The sequence below is a fragment of the Anser anser genome (genome assembly GCF_964211835.1).
Source record: "Anser anser genome assembly, chromosome: 28".
In the NCBI taxonomy this organism is placed as follows: domain Eukaryota; kingdom Metazoa; phylum Chordata; class Aves; order Anseriformes; family Anatidae; genus Anser; species Anser anser.
In genome coordinates, this window is record NC_139749.1 from 3450409 (window position 1) to 3470538 (window position 20130).

General features: G+C 68.4%; 4 protein-coding genes across 8 annotated transcripts in view; 2 read left to right on the plus strand and 2 right to left on the minus strand.

Moving 5' to 3' along the window:
• Positions 1-14597, plus strand: part of POLR3C (RNA polymerase III subunit C) — a 20181-nt gene extending 5584 nt beyond the window's left edge. The window contains exon 16 of the transcript XR_014575717.1: positions 14563-14597. The gene's annotated coding sequence lies outside the window, so the exon portion shown is untranslated. The remainder of the gene's footprint in view (positions 1-14562) is intronic.
• Positions 7-2106, plus strand: NUDT17 (nudix hydrolase 17). The gene is made up of 3 exons (XM_083813231.1): positions 7-96; positions 807-943; positions 1027-2106. The coding sequence occupies exons 1-3, from the start codon at positions 13-15 to the stop codon at positions 1199-1201; spliced, it is 396 nt and encodes a 131-aa protein (XP_083669357.1). The 5' UTR covers positions 7-12; the 3' UTR covers positions 1202-2106.
• On the minus strand, positions 1546-12675 carry PIAS3 (protein inhibitor of activated STAT 3). 3 transcript variants are annotated; one of them, XM_083813223.1, is made up of 15 exons: positions 12572-12659; positions 11320-11377; positions 9092-9557; positions 8667-8751; positions 8282-8332; positions 7506-7596; positions 7083-7217; positions 6744-6849; positions 5970-6043; positions 5397-5557; positions 4865-5001; positions 4412-4583; positions 4018-4151; positions 3558-3595; positions 1574-3462 (listed from the first exon to the last, which is right to left on the minus strand). In XM_083813223.1, exons 3-15 carry the CDS (start codon positions 9552-9554, stop codon positions 3193-3195), a joined length of 1917 nt encoding a protein of 638 aa, XP_083669349.1. In that variant the 5' UTR covers positions 9555-9557; positions 11320-11377; positions 12572-12659; the 3' UTR covers positions 1574-3192. The 3 variants fall into 3 exon arrangements, with proteins under 3 accessions (XP_083669348.1, XP_083669349.1, XP_083669350.1); XM_083813222.1 differs by lacking the exon at positions 11320-11377 and having other exon boundaries at positions 1546-3462; positions 12572-12675; XM_083813224.1 differs by lacking the exon at positions 12572-12659 and having other exon boundaries at positions 11320-11751.
• On the minus strand, positions 13131-20126 carry ANKRD35 (ankyrin repeat domain 35; the record flags this gene model as incomplete). Of its 3 annotated transcripts, XM_083813219.1 has the most annotated exons (13): positions 14435-14534; positions 14662-14727; positions 14831-14920; positions 15565-16773; positions 16846-16883; positions 16983-17104; positions 17422-17528; positions 17619-17689; positions 17787-17844; positions 18475-18539; positions 18812-18900; positions 19015-19145; positions 19881-20090. In XM_083813219.1, 13 exons carry the CDS (start codon positions 19917-19919, stop codon positions 14451-14453), a joined length of 2169 nt encoding a protein of 722 aa, XP_083669345.1. In that variant the 3' UTR covers positions 14435-14450. The 3 variants fall into 3 exon arrangements, with proteins under 3 accessions (XP_083669344.1, XP_083669345.1, XP_083669343.1); XM_083813218.1 differs by lacking the exon at positions 14435-14534 and adding an exon at positions 13131-14230 and having other exon boundaries at positions 15565-16883; positions 19881-20126; XM_083813217.1 differs by having other exon boundaries at positions 15565-16883.
• Between the last annotated feature and the right edge of the window lie 4 nt (positions 20127-20130).

Here is a 20130-nt window from a genome sequence, read left to right on the forward strand (position 1 = left end):
GTGTACCCCCCCATGCTGAGCCGGGGGCCCCCGCAGCGCCACCACGTCGTCGCCTACCTGCTGCTGTGCTCCGAGGAGCCCCACGAGGAGCTGGAGGTGAGCCCCCTTTTAGTCCCCTGGGGTTTTCCCCCCTTTTTTTCCCCTCTTTTTTCCCCTCTTTTTTTCCCCCCTTTTCCCCCCTTTTTCCCCCTTTTTTCCCCCTTTTTCCCCCTTTTTTCCCCTTTTTCCCCTTTTTTTCCCTTCTCTTCCTTCTCTTCCTGCTCTTCCTTCTCTTCCTTCTCCTTTCTTCCTTCTCCTTTCTTCCTTCTCCTTTCTTCCTTCTCCTTTCTTCCTTCTCCTTTCTTCCTTCTCCTTTCTTCTTTCCTTCCTTCTTCCTTTCCTTTCTTCCTTTCCTTTCCTTTCCTTTCCTCCTTTCCTTTCCTCCTTTCCTTTCCTTTCCTTTCCTTTCCTTTCCTTTCCTTTCCTTTCCTTTCCTTTCCTTTCCTTTCCTTTCCTTTCCTTTCCTTTCCTTTCCTTTCCTTTCCTTTCCTTTCCTTTCCTTTCCTTTCCTTTCCTTTCCTTTCTTCCTTTCCTTTCTTTCTTCCTTTCCTTTCTTTCTTCCTTTCCTTTCTTTCTTCCTTTCCTTTCTTTCTTCCTTTCCTTTCTTCTTCCTTTCCTTTCTTCTTCCTTTCCTTTCTTCTTCCTTTCCTTTCTTCCTTTCCTTTCTTCCTTTTTTTTTCCTTTTCTTCCTTTTCTTCTTCTTTTTTTTTTTCCCTTTTTTTCCTTGCCCCCCCCCCCCCCACTCCGAGCGCTGCTTTGGCTTTCAGGCCAGGCTCAGCCCCAGCGAGAGCGAGGTGAGCGCCTACGCCTGGCTGGAGCCGCGCGTCCTGGAGGCCATCGCAGCCACCGAGGACGGCGCGGGGAGCTCGGGAAGCGTCCCCGGCACGCTGCCGGCCTCCGTCAGGTGAGGCTGGGGGAGAAGGGAGCCATGGGGGGGGGGGACACGACACAGGAGCAGCTCCCGTGACCGTTGTGTCCCCCCCCCAGCATCACGGAGGTGAGCGGGGGCTCGCCCCGCGCCACGCAGCTCCCCACGGCCACGCTGCTGAACACGGCGCCGGCCGAGGGGGAGGACGTGGAGCGCGTCAGCACCGGCACCAAGTTCGCCCTTGGGCTCTGGTTGGAGGCCCGGGGGGGGGAGCGGGGGCCAGCAGGGCCCTGAGGCAGCGCCGCGGGGCCGGGAATAAAGGGATTGCACCCAGGGGCTGCGCTCTGCTGCGCCGGGGCCGTGGGTGGTGGGCACCCATCCTGGTGTGGGGAGGGAGAGGGGAGGATGGGGGGTGACCTGGGGGGGGGGGGGAGGGCAGAGGGGACACGGCTCGGGGCCCAACGGGGGACGTGCCCCCACGATGCTGCCCCCCCGGGATGTGGGGTAGGGGCAGGGGGCAGCTCCTGCCCTCGCCCCCTCAGCTGGAGAGGGACCCTCGGGGCAGCACCGGGGTGATGCTGGCTGCACACAAATCCCCCCCCACCCCCCAAAATGGGATTTTGGGAGATTTTTGCCCCCCCCCCCCCCCCCCCCCCAGCTCGGTGCCGTGGTTTATTGATTTTATTGCATTGGCATAGTCACCGCGGGGACGATACAAGAAGTAAGAAACCTTCCAAGCAGAATACTGTGCGCTGCTCCCTCCGGCCCAACACAACGGGCACGGGTGGTGCTCTGCCTTAAAACTCAGCCAAGGAGCAGTTAAAAAAAGTGCTAAAAAAAAGAAAAAAATTGCTACTTGTGCTGCCTGTCCCCCCCCCCTCCCAGCCTGGCCTCGCACCACGTCCCCGGGCCTCTTGCTCCAGAAATCGGGACCGGAGCAGGGCCACGAGGAGCTGGCGGGGCTGAGCAAGCCCCAGTTCAGCCAGGACACGCAGAAGGCGGCGGGGACGTCGCCGTGAGGGTTACAAACTAAATAAGTTTAAATACATAAATAATCTGTGCAATGGGCGCCGCGCGCACGAGCCCCGCCGGGGTCAGCGCAGCCTTCCTTCAGTCCTCGCCTAGGCGCGCCACGAGGGAAGTCTTTGGAGTTTCCTATGTACAAAAGCTGCAACTGAAAATATAGATCGTCTGCTCTCTGTACAGGTCTGTGCTGGAAATGTTGAAAAGGAGGGGGAAACAAATCTACAGTTTTGAAAAAAATACGGCGGAATTACACCGGGCAGCGCTGAGCCTGGGGGCGGCGGCGTGGTCGGGGCGCTGCGCTGCCGCCCTCCTGCCCGTGGGGCTCTGTGGGGCTCCCCGACCGCCCCCCAAAAAATCTGCAGAACACAAACCTGGGGCTGAAACCGCAGCCAGGGGCTGTGGCTGGTCCCGGGGGGGGGCACAGCCTCCTCCAGCGTGGCCCCCCCAGGGTCTGCTCCCTGCCCTCGTTGCCTTTTTTTCATTAAAACCGAGGGATTTCCAGCCAGGGCTTGGGCAGGAGGAGCGCCACGGGGCGGTGACGCCTTCCCCACCGCTGCTCCCCGTGAGGACGGACAGACGAGCGCCAGGACAGACGAGCATCCGCCGGGAGCGATGCAGGCGAAGGCCCTGGCACGGGTCAGGACCAGACCAAGTCCCTCGTGCGCCTCTGGTCCTGCGAGCAGAGCCCGATTCTGGCCGGGGCGCAGCGCCCCCACCCTGCCCGTGCCCCCCCCCGGGGCCGTTCCTTCGCCAAACCCTCGGCGGCTCAGCCCCACGGCTGCCACGTCTCAGGGGTGAGCTTCTCCCCCTGCTTCCTCCTCCTTGCACCCCACAGGAGCTCGCTTTGCTCCCAGGACCCGGGGGGGGGGAGCGGGGCCGGAGGCGCAGCCGGGGCAGGGCAGGACCCGCTGCAGCGCTCGCGGCCAGCAGGGCGAGGGCAGGCGAGCCGTCACCCCCAGCTCCGCGGAGCAGGGCCCTACGGGATATAACCGGCCCTAAAACACCTCCTTAAAGGCAGGGGGGGCGGCTAACCTCCGGCCAGGGGCGCTCCCCGGCCCCCGGCGTGCTAAGGAGTGTGCGCACAGCTACGGCCGTGGCCCGGGCACGCGGGCAGCCCCCGGCACGAGCCCTGGGGGCACTGGGGAGGAGCCGCGGCTCGGCGGGGGCACGCAGTGGGGTCCGTCCAGCCCCCAAGGCAGCTCCTGGAAGCCTGCCCTCGCCTCCCGGCCCCGGCAGAGGAACGGCAGCCACGGCGCGGGTCAGTCCAGGGAGATGATGTCCGGCCGGCAGCCCGGGAGCGCGGCGCTGCCGCCCACGGTGCCGCCGTGCCCGTGGCTCTCGCGCAGCGCGCCGGCGGAGACGATGCTGCTGATGCGGCCGGCGGCCGGGCTGCCGGCGCCGTGCGGCGTCCCCATGACGGGGCCCAGGGGACTCATGTTGATGAAGTGGCCGGAGGCGCCTCGGTACTGGAAGAAGTGGCTGAGGGCGTCCTGCTCGTCCAGGGAGGTGATGACGGAGGGGCTGTAGTGCTGCCGAGCGGGAGGAAAGCCCGCGTCAGGAGAAACCAGGCAAGGAGGAAAGAAAAAAAAGGAAAAAAAGGAAAAAGGAACCAAAAAAAACGTACCTGATTTTCACTTTGAAGGAAGGAAAACAAATCCAGACCTAGAGAAACAAAAGGGGGGAAAATAAATCTCCTGGTGGTGAATAAACCTCTGGCAGGAGGGGGAGCCCAACGGTGCCAACGCAGGGACAGCAGCAGGCGGGTTCGGGCTGCTCCCAGCCCCAGGAACCAGCACCAGCTCTGCTCCTACGACCCCGGTACCTGGCAGCTCGGCAACCTGGTAAACTGGTACGGCCACCAATACAGCCGTGTGGCCCCCAGGGTTGCTGTGTGGCCACCAGGACGGCCGTGCGGCCACCAGTACAGCCATGTGGCCACCAGGATGGCCGAGCAGCCCCCAGTACGGCTGTGTGGCCACCAGGACGGCCCTGTGGCCACCAGTATGGACGTGTGGCCACCAGTATGGCCGTGCGGCCCCCAGGACGGCCATGCACATGCAGGAGCAGCCCCTGGGCCCCGTTACCTTGCAGCTCCGCCAGCGCCGGGTAGGACGTGCGGTACTCGTGGCCGGGGAGGCCGGGGAGGTAGTCGCTGCCGAGCGCGGCCGCGGGGGGGCTGCGGAGCACGGAGGACGGCCGGGGGTCGACGCTGAGCACCCTGCGAGAGAGAGAGAAGGGGTGAGGAGCCCCCGAAAGGAGGAGGCTGAGGGCAGAGCTCCCCGGGCGCTTCGCAGGGAAATAAAAACCCGGCCTCGGCGGCGCTGTGGAGGACGACCCCTGCCTCTACCCCTGGGGGGCACGGGAGGGACGAGCAGGGCTCAGGGCACCGGGGGCTCAGCACCAGGCACACGGGGGGCACCTGGTGGGGCAGGGGGGTCCCAGTGGGGCAGGGTTGGGGGGCTCCCGGCGCTGCCTTACCCCTTGGGGCCGGGCGCCGCGGGCAGAGCCCCGCCGGAGGCCGGGCGCTGCTTCTTGGCGGGCGGCTCCTCCTCGTCAGACGAGCTGTCCAGGGTGAGATCGATGACCTCCACCTTCCTCCTGCCTTCCGCGGGGTTCTTGCCCTCGGGGCTCACCGTGTACACGGAGGCGGCTGCGGAGGCAAAGGGCTGAGGCTCAGAAGCGGAGGCCGGCGGGGCGCTGCCCCCCACAACAAGCACCGCGGCCCCGTCCCAGGGCTTGCAGAGCCAGCACCAGGCCGGCGGCGGGGCCCAGAGGAGCGGCACCCTCGCTCCCGGGGCCAGGTCCCCGCTCCTAGCAGCATTTTTGTCACCCCAGGGGGGGAGCTGAGGTCCCCGAAGGCTCTCTGTAACAGCGGCTTTGGCAAAAAAAACGAGGTGTCCGAGAAGGGCTCGGTGACCGCAGCGCCCGTACCCTCGATCCCACTGAAGGCAGCCGGCTGGCACACCTCCTGGCTCTCCTTCCTGGGCCTCATGGGGCACCAGGAGCCGTCCTCCATGAACTGGATCTCGTCGCAGTCTGTGCAGGAGTTCAGGATTTCCATGAACAACCTGTGTGTGGGGGGGGGGAGAGGGTGAGCTGGGGAGGGCAGACGCCACCAGGACCCAGGCGTAAAAACGGGGACACACGGGGCTGGGACGACCCTGAGCTGGTGGTCGAAGAGGTAAGACAAATAATCACAGCCCCGAAACCCAGCCCGCGGCTCCCGGCACACGGCAGGGCCCTGCCCGAGCAGCTCCCCCCGACGCTGCCCCTGCAGGGACCGCGGCAAGGAGGCCAAGATTCGGACAAAGGCTCCTTGTTCTCCGGGGAAAACCTCTCCACGTTGGCACGAGAGCAGTTCAGGGGACGGAAATCGGGTTTTCGGTCACTCGGGGCTGCAGCCCACGTACGCGAGCAGCGGGGGAGCGGCCGGAGCAGGAGCTGTGACCCCCCCCCGGCTCACCCGTCGATGATCAGGTTGTCGTACGGGGCCTTCTTGTCGCACACGGGGCAGGTCCAGGTGGGCTTCTTCTCGTTCATCTGGAGGTACAGCGCCGCGTCGAAGCACTGCAGGTGGGTGCAGGTGGTGGCTCGGCAGGGCACCACCAGCCTCATCTTGCCCAGCTGGGGGGGGGGCAGGAGGGGAAATGAGTGAGCTTGGCCGCCTGCGACCCCTCCTCACGGCCCCAAGGGTCCTGCTCCCCTCCTGCCCCCTGCACGGCCACCGAGAGGTTCAATTAAATATCAGGGGAGGGTTAACAAGCAGGGGAAACGGAGCTTTCCTGGGGGGTTTTGGCCATTTCCCCCCCCCGGGCTCGCTTCCCCCTCCAACAAACGTAGGGGGCAAGGTGAACGACAAGGGGCGGGCGGTGGGCGGTGGGGTTAGCCCGGCAGTTTGGGCCAATTCTGGCAATTTTAGGGTACGGAGGGACGGCTCCGCTGCCACGGGGGGCTCGGGGCTGCCTTTCCCACTGGAGGGGGGCCGCACCAGCACGAACCGTGGCCTCATAGAGGGGGGGGACACGCCGGGACGTACCGGGCACATGAGGGAGACGCGCAAGCTGGTCGTGGCTATCTCGCTGTCGGGGTCGGCCGTCAGCTTTTCCTTGACTGAAAGGAGAGGGGGGGGGAAAAAAGAGCTCTGCTGTCAGCGCCTGCCTTCTTTTACCCACACGTGTACGCAGAGACATGATTTGAACTCGCACCGTGACCCTCGGTACCCAAACTGCAGGGTTAACAGCTGTTAACGGCCGCGGCACGGAGACGGCCCCTGCCCCACGGATTCTGGCAGCCCCTGCCCCACGGGTTCTGGCAGCCCCTGCCCCACGGATTCTGGCAGCCCCTGCCCCACGGATTCTGGCAGCCCCTGCCCTTACAGGCAGGATTTTGCAGGCTGCCCGCAGAGGGGCAGCGCGGAAGGAAAGGTTCGGACGGAGCAAACGGTGCCCAGAGGGGCTGCGCGTACCCCGGCACCGCTCCCACAGCCCTCGCAGGGGCCGAAAACGTGCCCGAAATAAAACCGGGGCCGGGCGGCGCTCCGAGGGGCAGCTGGGCTCAGAGCCTTGCTCGAGGATGAAAGGAACCCGTGGTCCTCGCAGCCTCCACGCTCAGGAAAAGGGGGCTTAAGGGGCAGGCGGGCTGGGAAGGGACGGGCACTGGGAGCCCCTGCGTGCTTGCACTGATCTGCCCTGCCCCGCGGGCACCGGGAACCCCCACGTGCTCTTCCCCACGGGCACCGGGAGCCGCCCCCGCTCTGCCCCACGGGCACCGGGACCCCCACCCGCCCCACGCCCCCCCTCCAGGCACTTACTCAGGGCTCGCGAGTGGTCGGGGTTGCGGATGCCCTTGGCGCGCAGCTTCTGCAGCAGGGTCACCGACGTCAGCTGCTTCACCAGGTACACCGACAGCGAGTAGTGCTGCGGGAGAGGCGCCGCGGCTCAGCCCCGGGGGCCGTGCCCCTAAATACAGCCCCACGTCCCGCCCCCCCCACCCCCGGCACCAGCACCCTGCGGGGAACGTCCGCGGCGTGCGGCGCGGAGGCAGCGCTGCTGCTGCCGCTGCCTGGGGGGGGCGGGAAAGGGGGGGGGTTGTCGTTATTTAATTTTATCCGGGTTCATTTCATCGCCCTCCCCAGGCGCTGCTCACCCACCCGGCCGAACTCCGCGGACCAGTTGACGACGATCGTGTTGGGGACGGTGGCCGAGAGCCGCGCCAGGGGCGTGATGTTGACGGGGCGGCTCGGGCGCTTCGGCTCGGCGCCGTTCTTCGTGGGCGGGAGGTAGCCCTGCCGGGAAGGAAAGGTTTCCTACAGCGAGGGAAATCCCCCCCTGGGGGGGTCAGGCCCTGTAGGAGAACCCCCCAGCCCCGCGTCCCCATGGCACGGCACACCCCTGGATGCTTCGCAATGCATCCCGGAGCCTCTTAACCCCAAATCCTCCCCGGGTCCCCCAAGTTGGGTCCGTGAGCGCCGCCACAACCGCGGCCTCGTGCCCCGACAGCCTCCGACCCCCCCCCCGGGCATCACGGTGAGGAACGGGCAGGGCTCGGCCCACGGGATCCCAGATTTACTCACGGGCAGGGGGCAGAGCTTGCCGTTGACCTTGACGAACAAATTGGGAGGGAAGTAATCCTCCTGGGGACAGCTGGTCTCGCACAGGCAGAACCTGCGGGGCAGGGGGGAGGAAGAGAGGGGAATTTTGGGGAAGGGGGAGGCATCTCGGGGAAGGGGGACGTGTTTTGGGGAGGCATTTTGGGGAGGGGGAGGCATTTTGGGACGGCATTTCGGGGAGGGGAGGCGTTTTGGGGAGGGGAAGGCATTTGGGGAAGGGGGAGCTCTGCCAGGGGGTGAGCGTCGGGCGCGAGCCTCCCCGGCCCCGCTCATTTTTTCTACTTTTCCCTTTTTTATTTCCCTGCTTGCTCTCCTCGCATCTTTAAGAGCAGCGTCTGGGTCGGACAGTGAAAAACGCTCACGTTTTAAGCTTTTTTCTGGCCTCTTGCGCTGCCTTTTGCAACGGGTCAAAAAAATGGAGAGGGGAGCGGAGGGCGCCGTGCACGAGGGCGCGAAGCTCGGAGCGAGACCCGGCCCTGCTGCACCGAAATTATTCAAAAACGAGCACGTGCGGGGGCACGGGGCAGGGGGAGGGACGAGGACAGGCGCCCTTGGCCTCGTGGGGCTCAGCACCCCCGGGTTTGGGGCTCAGCACCCCCGGGTTTGGTGCCCGGGGTGACCGCCGCGCCGTGCCGTGCCCCCTGGGCCCCGCAGCGCTGCACAAGCGAGCACCAGCTCGGGGAGCGGGCTGGGGGGGGGGGGCGCTCATCAGGAGGATGCGGGCTTAATTAGGGCCTTACCTTAATTGCACCTGGACGGTGTAATCACATTTGGCACCCGGCAGGAGGTCTCTGCGAGAAGGAAGGCGCTCAGCCCGCCGGCGGTGGCCGCAGCCTCAGCAGTCCGACACCTCACCGGTGCCGGGCGCTGACCCCAGGACCATTTTTTTACCCCAGGACCATTTTTTTACCCCCGGACCATTTTTTTTTTTTACCCCCCGGACCATTTTTTCACCCCATTTTCCCATTAATCCCTCTCCACGGGCTGCCAGAGCCAGCACCGCGCCTCCCACCAGCCCAGCACCCGCCCCGGCCCCCCGGTGCCGGAGCCGAGGGGTGGGCAGGACGCAGGACCTGCTCCCCCCCCTCGCCCCGGGACCCCCCCCGGGTTCCCCACACCGCTCACCGTGAGGAGAGGATCTGCTGGACCTGCTGCGGGGTGAGCGCGAAGGTGAAGTGCGCCTCCTCGAAGCGCTGGCTGCTCGTGGACGCTGCGGGGAGGGGGGGGGAACGAAGGCGCTCAGCGCCACGGGCACCACGAAGCTCGCGGAGCCCACGGGCCTGCGCCAGAACCCCCCCGGGGACACCACGCCTCGTCTTTTTGGGCCGATATCGACCGAGTCCTGCCCGTTCGGACCCAGCACCCTGCCCCCCCTCCGACCAAACCCCCCCCCGGGGGGGCATCGGGAGGGCACAAACCCACGTGGAGCCGCCCTGCACCGCGGGCACCACCGCGAAAGGGCTTTGGGGGGGGGGAGGACACGCTCCCAAAGCTCCCCCGGCCGTGTCACCAACTCCTCCACCCCCGGGGGGGCCGCCGGCGGCACGTACCGAGCGTGGTGGGCTTGATCAGCTCGTCGTAGACGTCGTAGAAGGGCAGCCTCCTCATGGTCACGTCGGGGTGCACCGGGTGGGCCGGCGGCGCCAGGTGCGGGGCGTCCGCCTCGCGCTTGGGTCCCAGCGCGGGCAGCGGGGGCAGCAGGGCCGCCGGCAGCGGCGCCGCGCCGCGCTCGTAGGGCAGGGGGCAGGCGGCGCTCGGAGGCAGCGCGGCGGCGGCGGCGGCGGGGAGCTGCCCCGGGGGGACGTGGAGCACGGGGAGGTCGGAGGGGGCCAGGGCTTTCCTGGGGAACCTGCGGCGGTACAGCTCCTTGATCTTCATCTGCACGGCGGGGCTGCAGCCGGAGCGGAGCAGCTGCAGTGCCTTGGCCAGCAGCTCGTGCTTCCTCCCGCTCTTGTTCCTCCCGGCGAAGCCCAGGAGCACTTGGAGCTCCGACACCCTAAAGCTCAGGACCATGTGCTGCAAGAGACGCAAACGGGCGCCGTCACCGCCGCGCCGGCCCCGAGCCGCGGCCGGACCAGCCGGGAGGCAGCGGAGGTGGAAATATTCGGGGGGGGGTGGGTGGGTTTTGGGGCGCTTTGCTCCGGGCTTGGAGCTCCAAGCGCCGCGTCGCTGTCCCCCGAGGTCGGTTGGGTGGCCTCCCCTCAAACTCTTGCTTTTAGGGCCAATTCTGCGCTCAGAGCTCGAGGTTTTGTCGCCCGCCGGCACCGGCACAGCCTCGAAGGCCACCATGGACCGGCGGAGGGAGGCTGAGCCCACCGGGACCACGCTGCCAGCACCCACCACGTCGGCAGGACGCGTGCCTGGGCCCCACCGATGCCCAGCGGGGCTCAGCTCCTGCTGCCCGCGGGGCTCCGGCGACTCCCCGCGGTGCAAAGGGACCCCGGGGGCACCCGGAGCCGTACGGGTTGCCTCGGCCCCGATACGAGACGCGCGGGACGGGGACCGAGGGCTGCCCCCGCCGGCACGCGGCGGGGCCGATTCGGAAAGCGACCGGAGCAGAGCCCAAAGAGCACCGAGGTCCCCCCGTGAGTTCCACGGGGAATCGTGGTCGCGGAGGGTGCGCAGCTCCCAGACTCGAGGTCGTTACAGCGCGGGGTCGTTACGGCACTAATTGCTGCCGGCCCGCCAGGAAGGCTCCAGGGCAGCTGCACGGGGAGGTCACGGCACCCACCGACCGACCGTGGGGGGAAAAAAAAGAAGGGTTTGGGGCTGCCGGAGGCACCCCACGGCTGCAGGACGCGCCGTGCGCCCCCGAAGCGGAGCAGCCGAGGAAGGGGGACGTTGAGGTCCTGCGGCACCGGCCCGTCGCCGCCGGGGAGCCGCAGCAGGACAGCGGCGGTGCTCAGCGGCTCGACGCTAACACCAAACGCCCCCGGTGCTGGCACTAAATGCCCCTGTCACCCCCACGCCGGGGCTCTTCTCCGCACCCGCCGGGATCGCTGCTCCGAGGGCAGAGCGGGGGGGAAAGCACCCCCCGCGCTCCCGGGGCCGCATCCAGCACGGGCTGAGCCCGCGGCCGCCGCCGGCTCCTCTCCTCGCAGGGCAGTCGCCGGCGTTTTGGCCTCCGAAGAAAGGAAGGGGTCCGGGCCAAGCGCGGGCTTTATAAGGAGAAATGAGCTCGTTTTCGGCTGGCTCGGCTCGCTTGCACAACGAGACCCAGATGGGGAACGGCTCGAAGCAGCGCTGGGCTGGGAGGGCGAAGGGGGGGGCTCGGGGAGGTGGCCGAGGAGCCGAGACGTGGAGCGGGAGCCCCAAAAACGCCCGGGAATAGCAAAACCGGTGCCTGCCCCCCCCCTCTGAGGGCACGGACGGGTAGGGGGGGCTGCCCCCAGCCTGCCAGCCCCGTCCCCAAACCGCAGAGCGCCGGGGCTGGAGCTCGGACCCCGTGCCGGTGTCACTAACGCTGCGCCGCCCGGCAGGGCGCCTACCGCCGAGCCGGCGAAGCCACGCACGGTTTTAGGGGAAGGAGGAAAACCGGGCCACGAAACAGCACCAAAATTTGGGCAGGGTGCTGCTGGAAAGGTCAGAGGCAGGCACTGCTCCGGGGAACCACGCTCCTGCTGCCAGAAAGGTGCCAGTGCCCCGGTGCCCCGGCGGTCCCGGCGCAGGGACCAGCTCGGACCTACAGCACGGCCTGCGGGAAAACGTCTGAAACGCCAGCGAGGACCAAAAAAATAATAATAATAAAAAAAAAAAAATCAGCTTTGGAATTAGTTACCGGGGGCAATTTCCTATTCCGCAGCCGGGTGGGCAAGGGCGGTTACACGCTCTGACTCCTAAAAACGAGAAAAAGAGAGTGGCGGGGGCTGGAACCCGGCCGGCCGCCGGCGCTGGGGGGGGGTCCCGCGCCATGCCCGTGGCATCGCCACGCCGCTCCTCCTGCTCGCCCCACGGCGCTGCCCCACAGAAATCCCCCCCCGCAATGGGGCCGGGGGGTTGGGGGGGGGGCTCCGCACCGCCACCGCCTCGCTGCTCTCCGCCGCCGCGTGCCCGAGCCCCCCCGGGGCGCTCCGCGGAGGGGCTGCGAGGCTCCCGCTGCTGCTCCGGGACGGGACCCCAGCCCCGTCCCCACCTCCCCGGGGGTCCTGCGCCCACCTTCTTCACCCCCACACCCCTAAAAAGCCCCCCCAAGCTGCCCCACACCTGCCTCTGGCTGCCTGCCGGCGCTGTCTCGCTCCCCCCCCCTGGTCCCACACGCCTCCTCGGAGCCCCCCAGCCCCACAGATCCCCCTCCGTACCCTACGCTCGACCACCATCCCCTCGCTGCCAGCCCCACAGAGCCCTCTGCTGCCCCACAGACCCTGCCGGAGCCCCCCCACCGCCCGACCCCAGCCCCGCAGACCCCTCAGCCCCTCACTGCCTGGCCCCAGCCCCACACATCCCCTCAGCCCCACACGTCCCTACAGCCCCACACGTCCCCCCACTGCCTGACCCCATCCCCACAGCCCCACACAACCCCCTACAGCCCCACACGTCCCCCCACAGCCCCACACGTCCCCCCACTGCCTGACCCCATCCCCACAGCCCCACACAACCCCCCTACAGCCCCACATGTCCCCCCACAGCCTGACCCTACCACCTCAGCCCCACAACCCTACAGCCCCCCACTGCCCGTCCCCGTCCCTTCAGCCCCCCAACCCCTCGCTGCCTGCGCCTGTCCCCCCACATCCCCTCGCTGCCTGATCCCCCCTCCTCGGCCCCACAGCCCCACGCGTCCCCCCACTGCCTGACCCTAACCCCACAGCCCCCCAACCCCTCGCTGCCTGTCCCCAGCCCCACACGTCCCCCTGCCTGTCCCCAGCCCCTCAGCCCCACAACCCCACGTCCCCCCTCTGCCTGTCCCCGGCCCCCCAGCCCCACACGTCCCCCCGCTGCCTGTCTCCATCCCCACGGACCCCCACGGCCCCCCCCCGGCCCCACACGTCCCCCTGCCCGACCCCGACCCCGGCGCCCCGCGCCCCCCCCCCCACCTTCAGCTCCGCCGCCTCCGCCATCTTGGGACATGGCGGCCGCGGCCGGGCCCAGGGACCGGGGGCAAATTCCGCGCCCGGCCGCGGCCGCAGCGGGGCGGGGATGGGGGGGGGTGGGGGGGGGAAGGAAAGGGGGGGGGGGGGCGGGCAGGGAGCGTCGCGAAACTCCGCGCACGGCGCTGCCGCAACGGGGGGGGGGGGAATGGGGGGATTCTGTGGGGCTGGGGGGGGCCGGGCGTCTATGGGGTGGGCGTCTATGGGGTGGGGGGCTTCTATGGGGAGGGGTTCTATGGGGTGGGGTTCTATGGGGTGGGGGGCTTCTATGGGGAGGGGTTCTATGGGGTGGGGTTCTATGGGGGGGGGGCTTCTATGGGGCCGAGTTTCTGGGGGGGGCTTCTGTGGGGTCGGGTTTCTATGGGGCTGGGCTTCTATGGGGTGGGGGGCTTCTATGGGGAGGGGTTCTATGGGGTGGGCTTCTATGGAGTGGGCTTCTATGGGGTGGGGGGCTTCTATGGGGCCGAGTTTCTGGGGGGGGGCTTCTGTGGGGTCGGGTTTCTATGGGGTGGGCTTCTAAAGGGTGAGCTTCTATGGGGAGGGGTTCTATGGGGTGGGCTTCTATGCGGCCAGGTTTCTGGCGGAACCTCTCTCAATTATTTTTCAACGATCCTGGGAATTTGGGGAGGTCCCGGTAGACTGGAAGCTGGCAAATGTTGTGCCGGTTTACAAGAAGGGTCAGAAAGAAGACCCTAGCAATTACAGGCCTGTCAGTCTCACGTCAGTGCCTGGTAAAATCATGGAGAAGATGGTTCTCGAACTTATTGAGGCGCACCTGGGGGACAAAGCAGTCATTGGTCCCAGCCAGCATGGGTTTGTGAAGGGCAGGTCCTGCCTAACGAACCTGATTTCCTTTTATGATAAGATCACCCGTATGATGGACCAAGGGAAACCAGCTGATGTGATTTTTTTGGACTTCAGCAAGGCTTTTGACACGGTTTCCCATAGGATCCTACTGGACAAAATGTCCACCATACAGCTAAATAAAAACATCATACGATGGGTGAGCAATTGGCTAACGGGCAGGGCCCAAAGGGTTGTGGTAAATGGGGCTGCGTCAGGCTGGCGGGCGGTCACCAGTGGGGTCCCTCAAGGCTCCATTTTAGGGCCGGTACTTTTCAATATTTTTATAAACGATCTGGATGTAGGAATAGAAGGTATTTTGAGCAAGTTTGCTGATGACACCAAACTCGGAGGAGTTGTGGACTCGAATGAGGGTGGAAAGGCCTTGCAGAGGGAGCTGGATAGGTTGGAGAGCTGGGCGATCACCAACCGCATGAAGTTCAATAAGAGCAAGTGCCGGGTCCTGCACCTGGGACGGGGAAACCCTGGCTGCACGTACAGACTGGGCGATGAGACGCTGGGGAGCAGCGTAGAGGGGTTCTGTGGGGTGGGCTTCTATGGGAACCAGGTTTCTATGAGGACCGGCCCTCTGTGGGACCAGGACTCTGTAGGGACTGGGCTTCTGTGGGACTGGGACTGTGTGGGGCCAGTTGTCTGTGGGGCTGGGACGCTGTGGAGTCAGCCTCTGGGGTCGTTGTCCGCGGGGCCAGGCTTCTACGGAGCTGGATTCCTGCATGGCCGCGCTCCTGTAGGGCTGCGACGCTGTAGGGCCAGGTTCCTATGGGGTCAGGACGCTGGGGACTGGGCCTCTGTGGGGCCAGGCTTTTATGGGGACCGGGACTCTGCGGGGCCGTAATGGCCACCCTGAGCCCTCCACCGGTGTCAGACCCCACAGGGTCTCCTCCCCCCCCCCATAGACCCCCATCCCCTCCCCACGCCCCCGACCCCAAGGACGAGGCGCTGTGGGGCCGCCAGCTCCGCTTTAATGCCGGGCCGGATCCTGCCCTCGCTCCTCCGCCCGCAGGATGCGCAGCAGCCGCCCGTGCACCGCCTCGTCCATGAAGCCCTGCGGGAGCAGCAGCAAGGGGGGGTAGCGGGGGCACCCCCCCGAAAAAAAAAAAAAAAAAAACAACTTTTTTTGCCTGCCCCAATCCCGCAGGAATTCCCCCCAAAACGGGAGCGCGGGCTCCTACCTGAGCGGCGCTGAGCAGGTGGCTCCGGTACACGGCCACCACGTCCCGGTGGGCTTTCTGCTGGACCTGGGGGCACGGGGACGGGGTGGGCACGGGGACGGGCTTGGGGGGGGGGGGGTCCCCGTGGGGTCGGGGGGAGGGGGGAGAACACGCGGGGACCCGGCCCCACCTGGAGCTGCAGCCGCAGCCGGGCGCCGTCGCTGCGCGCCGCCAGCACCGCCGCCGCCAGCGCCTCCGCCTCCGCCAGCAGCTGCTTGGTCTGGGGCACGGCCACGGGGACACGGCCACGGGGACACGGCCACGGGGACACGGCTCTGTGATGCCCTGTGCCAGGGGTGGCTCGGCCCCCCCGGGGGTCCCAGCCCCAAGGGAGGGTGGGGTGGGAAGGGGGAGAGGGGAAATAGGGTGGGGATGGGGGCAGGATGGGGATGGGGACGGGAACGGGGATGGGGATGGGATGGGAATGGGATGGGAAGGTAACGGGATGGTGATGGGGACAGGGATGGGAAGGGGATGGGGTGGGAATGGGATAGTGATAGGGACAAGGATGGGATGGGATGGGAATGGGATAGTGATGGGGACAGCAATGGGATGGGAACCGGGATGGGATGGCAATGGGATGGTGATGGGAATGGGATGGGATTGGGACAGGGACAGCAATAGGATGGGGATGGGACGGTGATGGGGATGGCAATGGGAGCGGGATGGTGATGGGGCGGTGACGGGAAGGGGCCAGCGATGGGATTGGGGCGGTGATGGGAAAGGGCTGGCGGTGGGATGGGGCCAGTGACGGGGCCAGCGATGGGAAGGGGCCAGCGGCAGCGATGGGCGCAGGGACGGGGAGGGGACGGGCAGCGATGGGGAAGGGACGGTGACGGGAAGGGGGCAGCAGCCCGGCCTCACCTTGGCCTCCCTGTCCCGGAGGGCGGCGCTGAGCTCGCCCACCCTGGCGCTGAGCCTCCCCAGGGTCCTCTCCAGCCCCTGCACCTTCTCCCGCAGCTCCCGTGCCTCCTGCTCCCGCTCGGCCTCCCTGGCCTCCGCCTCCTCCTTGGCCCTGCGCTCGGCGGCGGCGGCGGCCTCCCAGCGCCTGGCCTCAGCCCTGGCCTCCTCCAGCCTCTCCTGCAGCACCCGCGCCCCCCCAGCAGCCTCCGGTTCCCCCGGCCGGGAGCCTGGCGCGGTGCTGAGCCCCCCCGTCCCCTCGCCCCGCGGCCCCTCTCCGCCGTCCCCGTCCTCGCCGGGGCGGCCTCCTCTCCCCACGGCCTCCTCGGCCTCCATCTCGGCCACGAGCTGCAGGGCCTCGTGCTGGGACCTCAGCAGCGCCTCCAGCCGCCGCTGCAGCTCCCGCAGGACGCAGGCGTCAGTGCGGGGGCCGCCGGCCTCATCCTGCACCCCCTGGCCCAGGCGGTCCCGCAGCGCCTCCAGCTCCCGCCGCTGCCCCGCCAGCCTCCGCCGCAGCCTCGTTGCCTCCTCCCGCTTGGCCTCCAGCGCCCGGGCCATGGCGGCCACCCGGGTCCCCGCTTCCACCGCCGGCCCTGCACCGGGGTCCCGCTCCCGCAGCGCCCGCAGCTCCTCCCGCAGCCTCTCCCGCTCGCGGCCCAGCCGGGCCAGCTCGCCCAGGAGGCTCCCGTTGTGCTCCTTCAGCTCCTGCACCTCCTGCTCCAAGCCTGGCCTCCTGCCCTCCGCCTCTGCGCCCCGTCCCGCTCCCTCCTGGGGGGCGCGGGGCCCCCCCAGCCCCCTGCCGTGGGTCCCGTCGGCGCGGCTCAGCGCCTGCTCCAGCCCCGGCGCTGCCAGGCTGCTGCGCACAGCACCCGCGGGCTCGGCCTCTTCCTCAGCCTTCCTCCTCGCCAGCTCCTGCGCGTGCTCGGCCGGCGGGGCGAGGCAGGGGCCTTCCTCATCATCCTCATCCTCGGCCGCGCTGCTGGTGCCGGGTGGGGGCCGTGCCGGGTCCTGCACCCACTGGTGGATGCTGGGGGCAGGGGCGCGCTGGGTGCGCTCCTGCTGCAGCACCGTCACCCGCCGGGTGCCACGCTCACCCCACTGCTCCTCTTCCTCCTCTTCCTCCTTTTTCTCCTCCTCCTCCTCCTCGCTGCTGCTGCCACAGCCCGGGGGGACCTGCGGGCCGAGGCAGCGGGGTGCAGCCCCCAGCCACACCGTGGGTCCCCAGGGACCGGGGTGCTGCCCTACCTGCGGCTCGGGGTCCCCAGCGCCACCCGATCCGTTCTCTGCCGGCAGAACGAGAAGAAAAAAAGACCTCTTTTCCCCCTTTTTCTGATAAAAAACCACCGAGGGAGGCCGTGGGGGCACAGCGGGGGGGGGCTCACCTCGGTGCGCGTGGCTGCGGCCGGGCCGGGCGTCGCGGCCCCCGCGCTCCTCGGCCCCGTGGCGCAGGAGCTGTGCAGCTGCCTCCGTGCCACCGTGCTCGCGGGCCAGGACCAGGGCTGTCCTGAGGGATGGGGACAGGGACAGTGGGGTGGCACGGGGGCACAAGGGCACGGTGGCACAGGGACAAGGTGGTGCAGCCCCCTCCCCAGCCCTATATATCTTATATTCCCCCCGTCACCCCGCTCCCAAGGGACCGCTCCCCACACCGGTGCCCCTCGGAGACCAAGGACCCCGTCGGGGCTGCCATCGCGCAGGGCGCTTCCGGGGTGCCCCAGGAAGCAGCGCGGTCCCCACGCACGGGTGGGTGAGTAGAGCCCCCAGATCCCCCCCACACACACACACCCCACGAGCCCTCCCCGTGTCCCCAGGGCCGCTCACTTCTTGTCCCCGTCGGTGAGGTCGGGGTCGGCACCGCTCTGCAGGAGCTGGGCGCAGACGGCGGCGTGGTTCCCCCGTGCCGCCAGCATCAGGGGCGTCTGGCCGTGCTGGGGGGGCACGGAGCCGCCGTCAGCCCCCGCCACCCCCAGGTCCCCGACACCCCCCCAGGTCCCTGCCACCCCCCAGTCCCCGCTCACGGCATCGGCGACGTCCAGCGGGGCCCCGTGGGCGCAGAGCAGCAGCACGCTGGAGGCGCAGCCCGAGGAGGCTGCAGGGGGGCAGTGTCAGCACGGGGCCAGCTCCCCCGGGGGGGCCGAGGGGTGAAGCCCCCCGCCCGTCCCAGCCCAGGGCCCCCCGGCACTCACCGGCCCAGTGCAGGGGGGTGCGGTGCTGCCCGTCCATGTGGCGCGTGTCGGCGCCGTACTGCGGGGGACGGGGGCACGGGAAGGGGCCTGGGGGTCCTGCCCTGCGCCCCCATCCCTGTCCCCATCCTCATCCCTCTTCTTGTCCCCATCATCAGCCCCGTTTCTGTCCCATCCCCATCCTTGTCCCCGTTCTTATCCCAGTTCTCACCCCCATCCCTGTCCCTATGCACATCCCTGTCCTTGTTCCCATCCCTGTCCCTGTCCCCATCCTCATCCCACTGTCAGTCTCGTGTTTATCCCCATCCCCATCCCCACCTCCCTCTCCAGCCCCATTCCTGTCCCCATCCCTTTCCTCACCCCTTCCCTTGTCCCCATCCCCGCCCCCATTCCCATCCCTGCCCCTCATCCCCTTCTACCTCCATCCCTGTCCTCGTCCCCGCTCCTGACCCCATCCCCACTCCTGTCCCTGTCCTGTCTCCATCCCCACCCATCCCTGTTCCCATCGTGTCCCCATCCCTGTCTCCGTCCCGTCTCCATCCCTGTCCCCATCGTGACCCCATCCCTGTCCCCGTCCCATCTCCATCCCTGTCCCCATCATGACCCCATCCCTGTCCCCATCCCTGTCCCCATCCCTGTCCCCATCGTGTCCCCATCCCCGTCCCCATCCCCGTCGCCGCGGGGCCGGTACCTGCAGCAGGACCTTGACGCACTGGGGCTGGCAGGCGATGGTGGCCAGGTGCAGCGCGGTGCTGCCTGCAAGAGCGGCTGGCACCGGGGGCCGCGGGGACACCGAGGGGGGGACACCGAGGACGTGGCCACTGGAGAGCCCCCCCCCAGCTGCAAACACGGGGACCCCGCACCCCTGGGACCCCGGGGACCCCACACCCTGGCCCCGCAAGACGCGCGCTCCTGGTCACCCCAAGGGGACACCAGGGCCGGGTACTGGACACGGCCTCAGCGCAGAGCTGGCCACATCCCCCCAAATGGGGCACAAGGGGGGGGTCCCCGTGGTGCCCCCCGCTCACCGTCATCGTTCTGCGCGTCGGCGGGGGCCCCGTGGGCCAGCAGCAGCGTCAGGCACTCGGTCAGCCCCTTGGCGGCGGCCAGGTGGAGGCTGCAAGGGGGCGAGGGGCGGCTGCCACCCAGGGGTCCCAGCAGCCATGCCCTGACCCCCCCCGGCCCCCCCCCCGCCCCCGTGTCCCCGAGGCGTGCGGGGGGCCGTACGTACGCAGATTGCCCCGCGGCGTTGAGCTTGGCGGGCCGGGCGGCTCTGCGGGAGGCGAGGGCGCCCACCCTGCCCACGTCGCCCCTCTCCACCGCCTCCAGCAGCTTCTGGTCCCGCTTGCTCCAGCGCTGAGCCTGGGTGGGGGGCGGGCAGCTCGGGTGGGGGGGGGGGGGACCCCCTCCCCTCCGAGCACCCGCTGTGCTCTGACCCCAAAGGCTCGGCTCAGCCTGGCCCCGGTTTTGGGGTGCCCCCACGTCCCCGTCCCTTGGCGCAACACCTTGAGGCTGAGCCATATTTCGGGGCGTGCCTCTGCCCCGCAGCGCTTGGGGGGGGCGCGGGGCCCTGCCTCAGTTTCCCTTCTCGTTCCGCAGCAGCCTCCCTGCCCCCCCCCCCCCCCAAAAAAAAAGGACGGGGACATGGGGACACCGCACAGGGACCGGTGGCACCCGGGGAGCCGGGCGGTGGCGCCTGAGCGTGTCCCTGCCTGCGCCTGCACGCCCGGTTTGTCGGGGTGCCGCCGTGCCAGGCGCTGCGACCGCTGTGGGTGGGCACCGGGACCAGCACCGGGACCGGCACTGGGACCAGTTTGGTGCCGAGCATTAGGGTCCAGCCCCCAGACTGTTGCCATCGGGACCAGGTTTGGGGCCGAGCATTAGGGTGCAACGGGGACCCGCGCTGGGGTGACCCCTCCATGCACCGGGGGCCGTCTGGTGGCAGGGGACCCCCGCAACCCTCCCCGTGCCCCACGGGAGCACCCCCAGCGCTCCCAAGGCACCCCAGCAGCGGGGCCCCCAGCCCCCCTACATCCTGCTGGGCACCTGGAGGGGGGGGTCCCCAACCCCAGGACACCCCCGGTCCCCGCGACTCACCGCCACGGGCGAGCTGGAGCAGGAGAAGACGCGCTTCATGGGGGCTGCGCGCCCGCACGGGGGGGGGGTCCCTGAGGCTGAGGCCGCCGTCCCGCAGCGAGGCCGGGCGGTGCTGGGTGCGGCGAGCGGGGTGTGGGCGCGTTGGGTGCACGGGGCGTGGTGTGGGTGCGCTGGGTGCGCTGGGTGCGCTGGGTGCGTTGGGCGCGCACCCTCCGGGCTCGGCCCCCAGTGCCTCCCCGCGCCCATATTT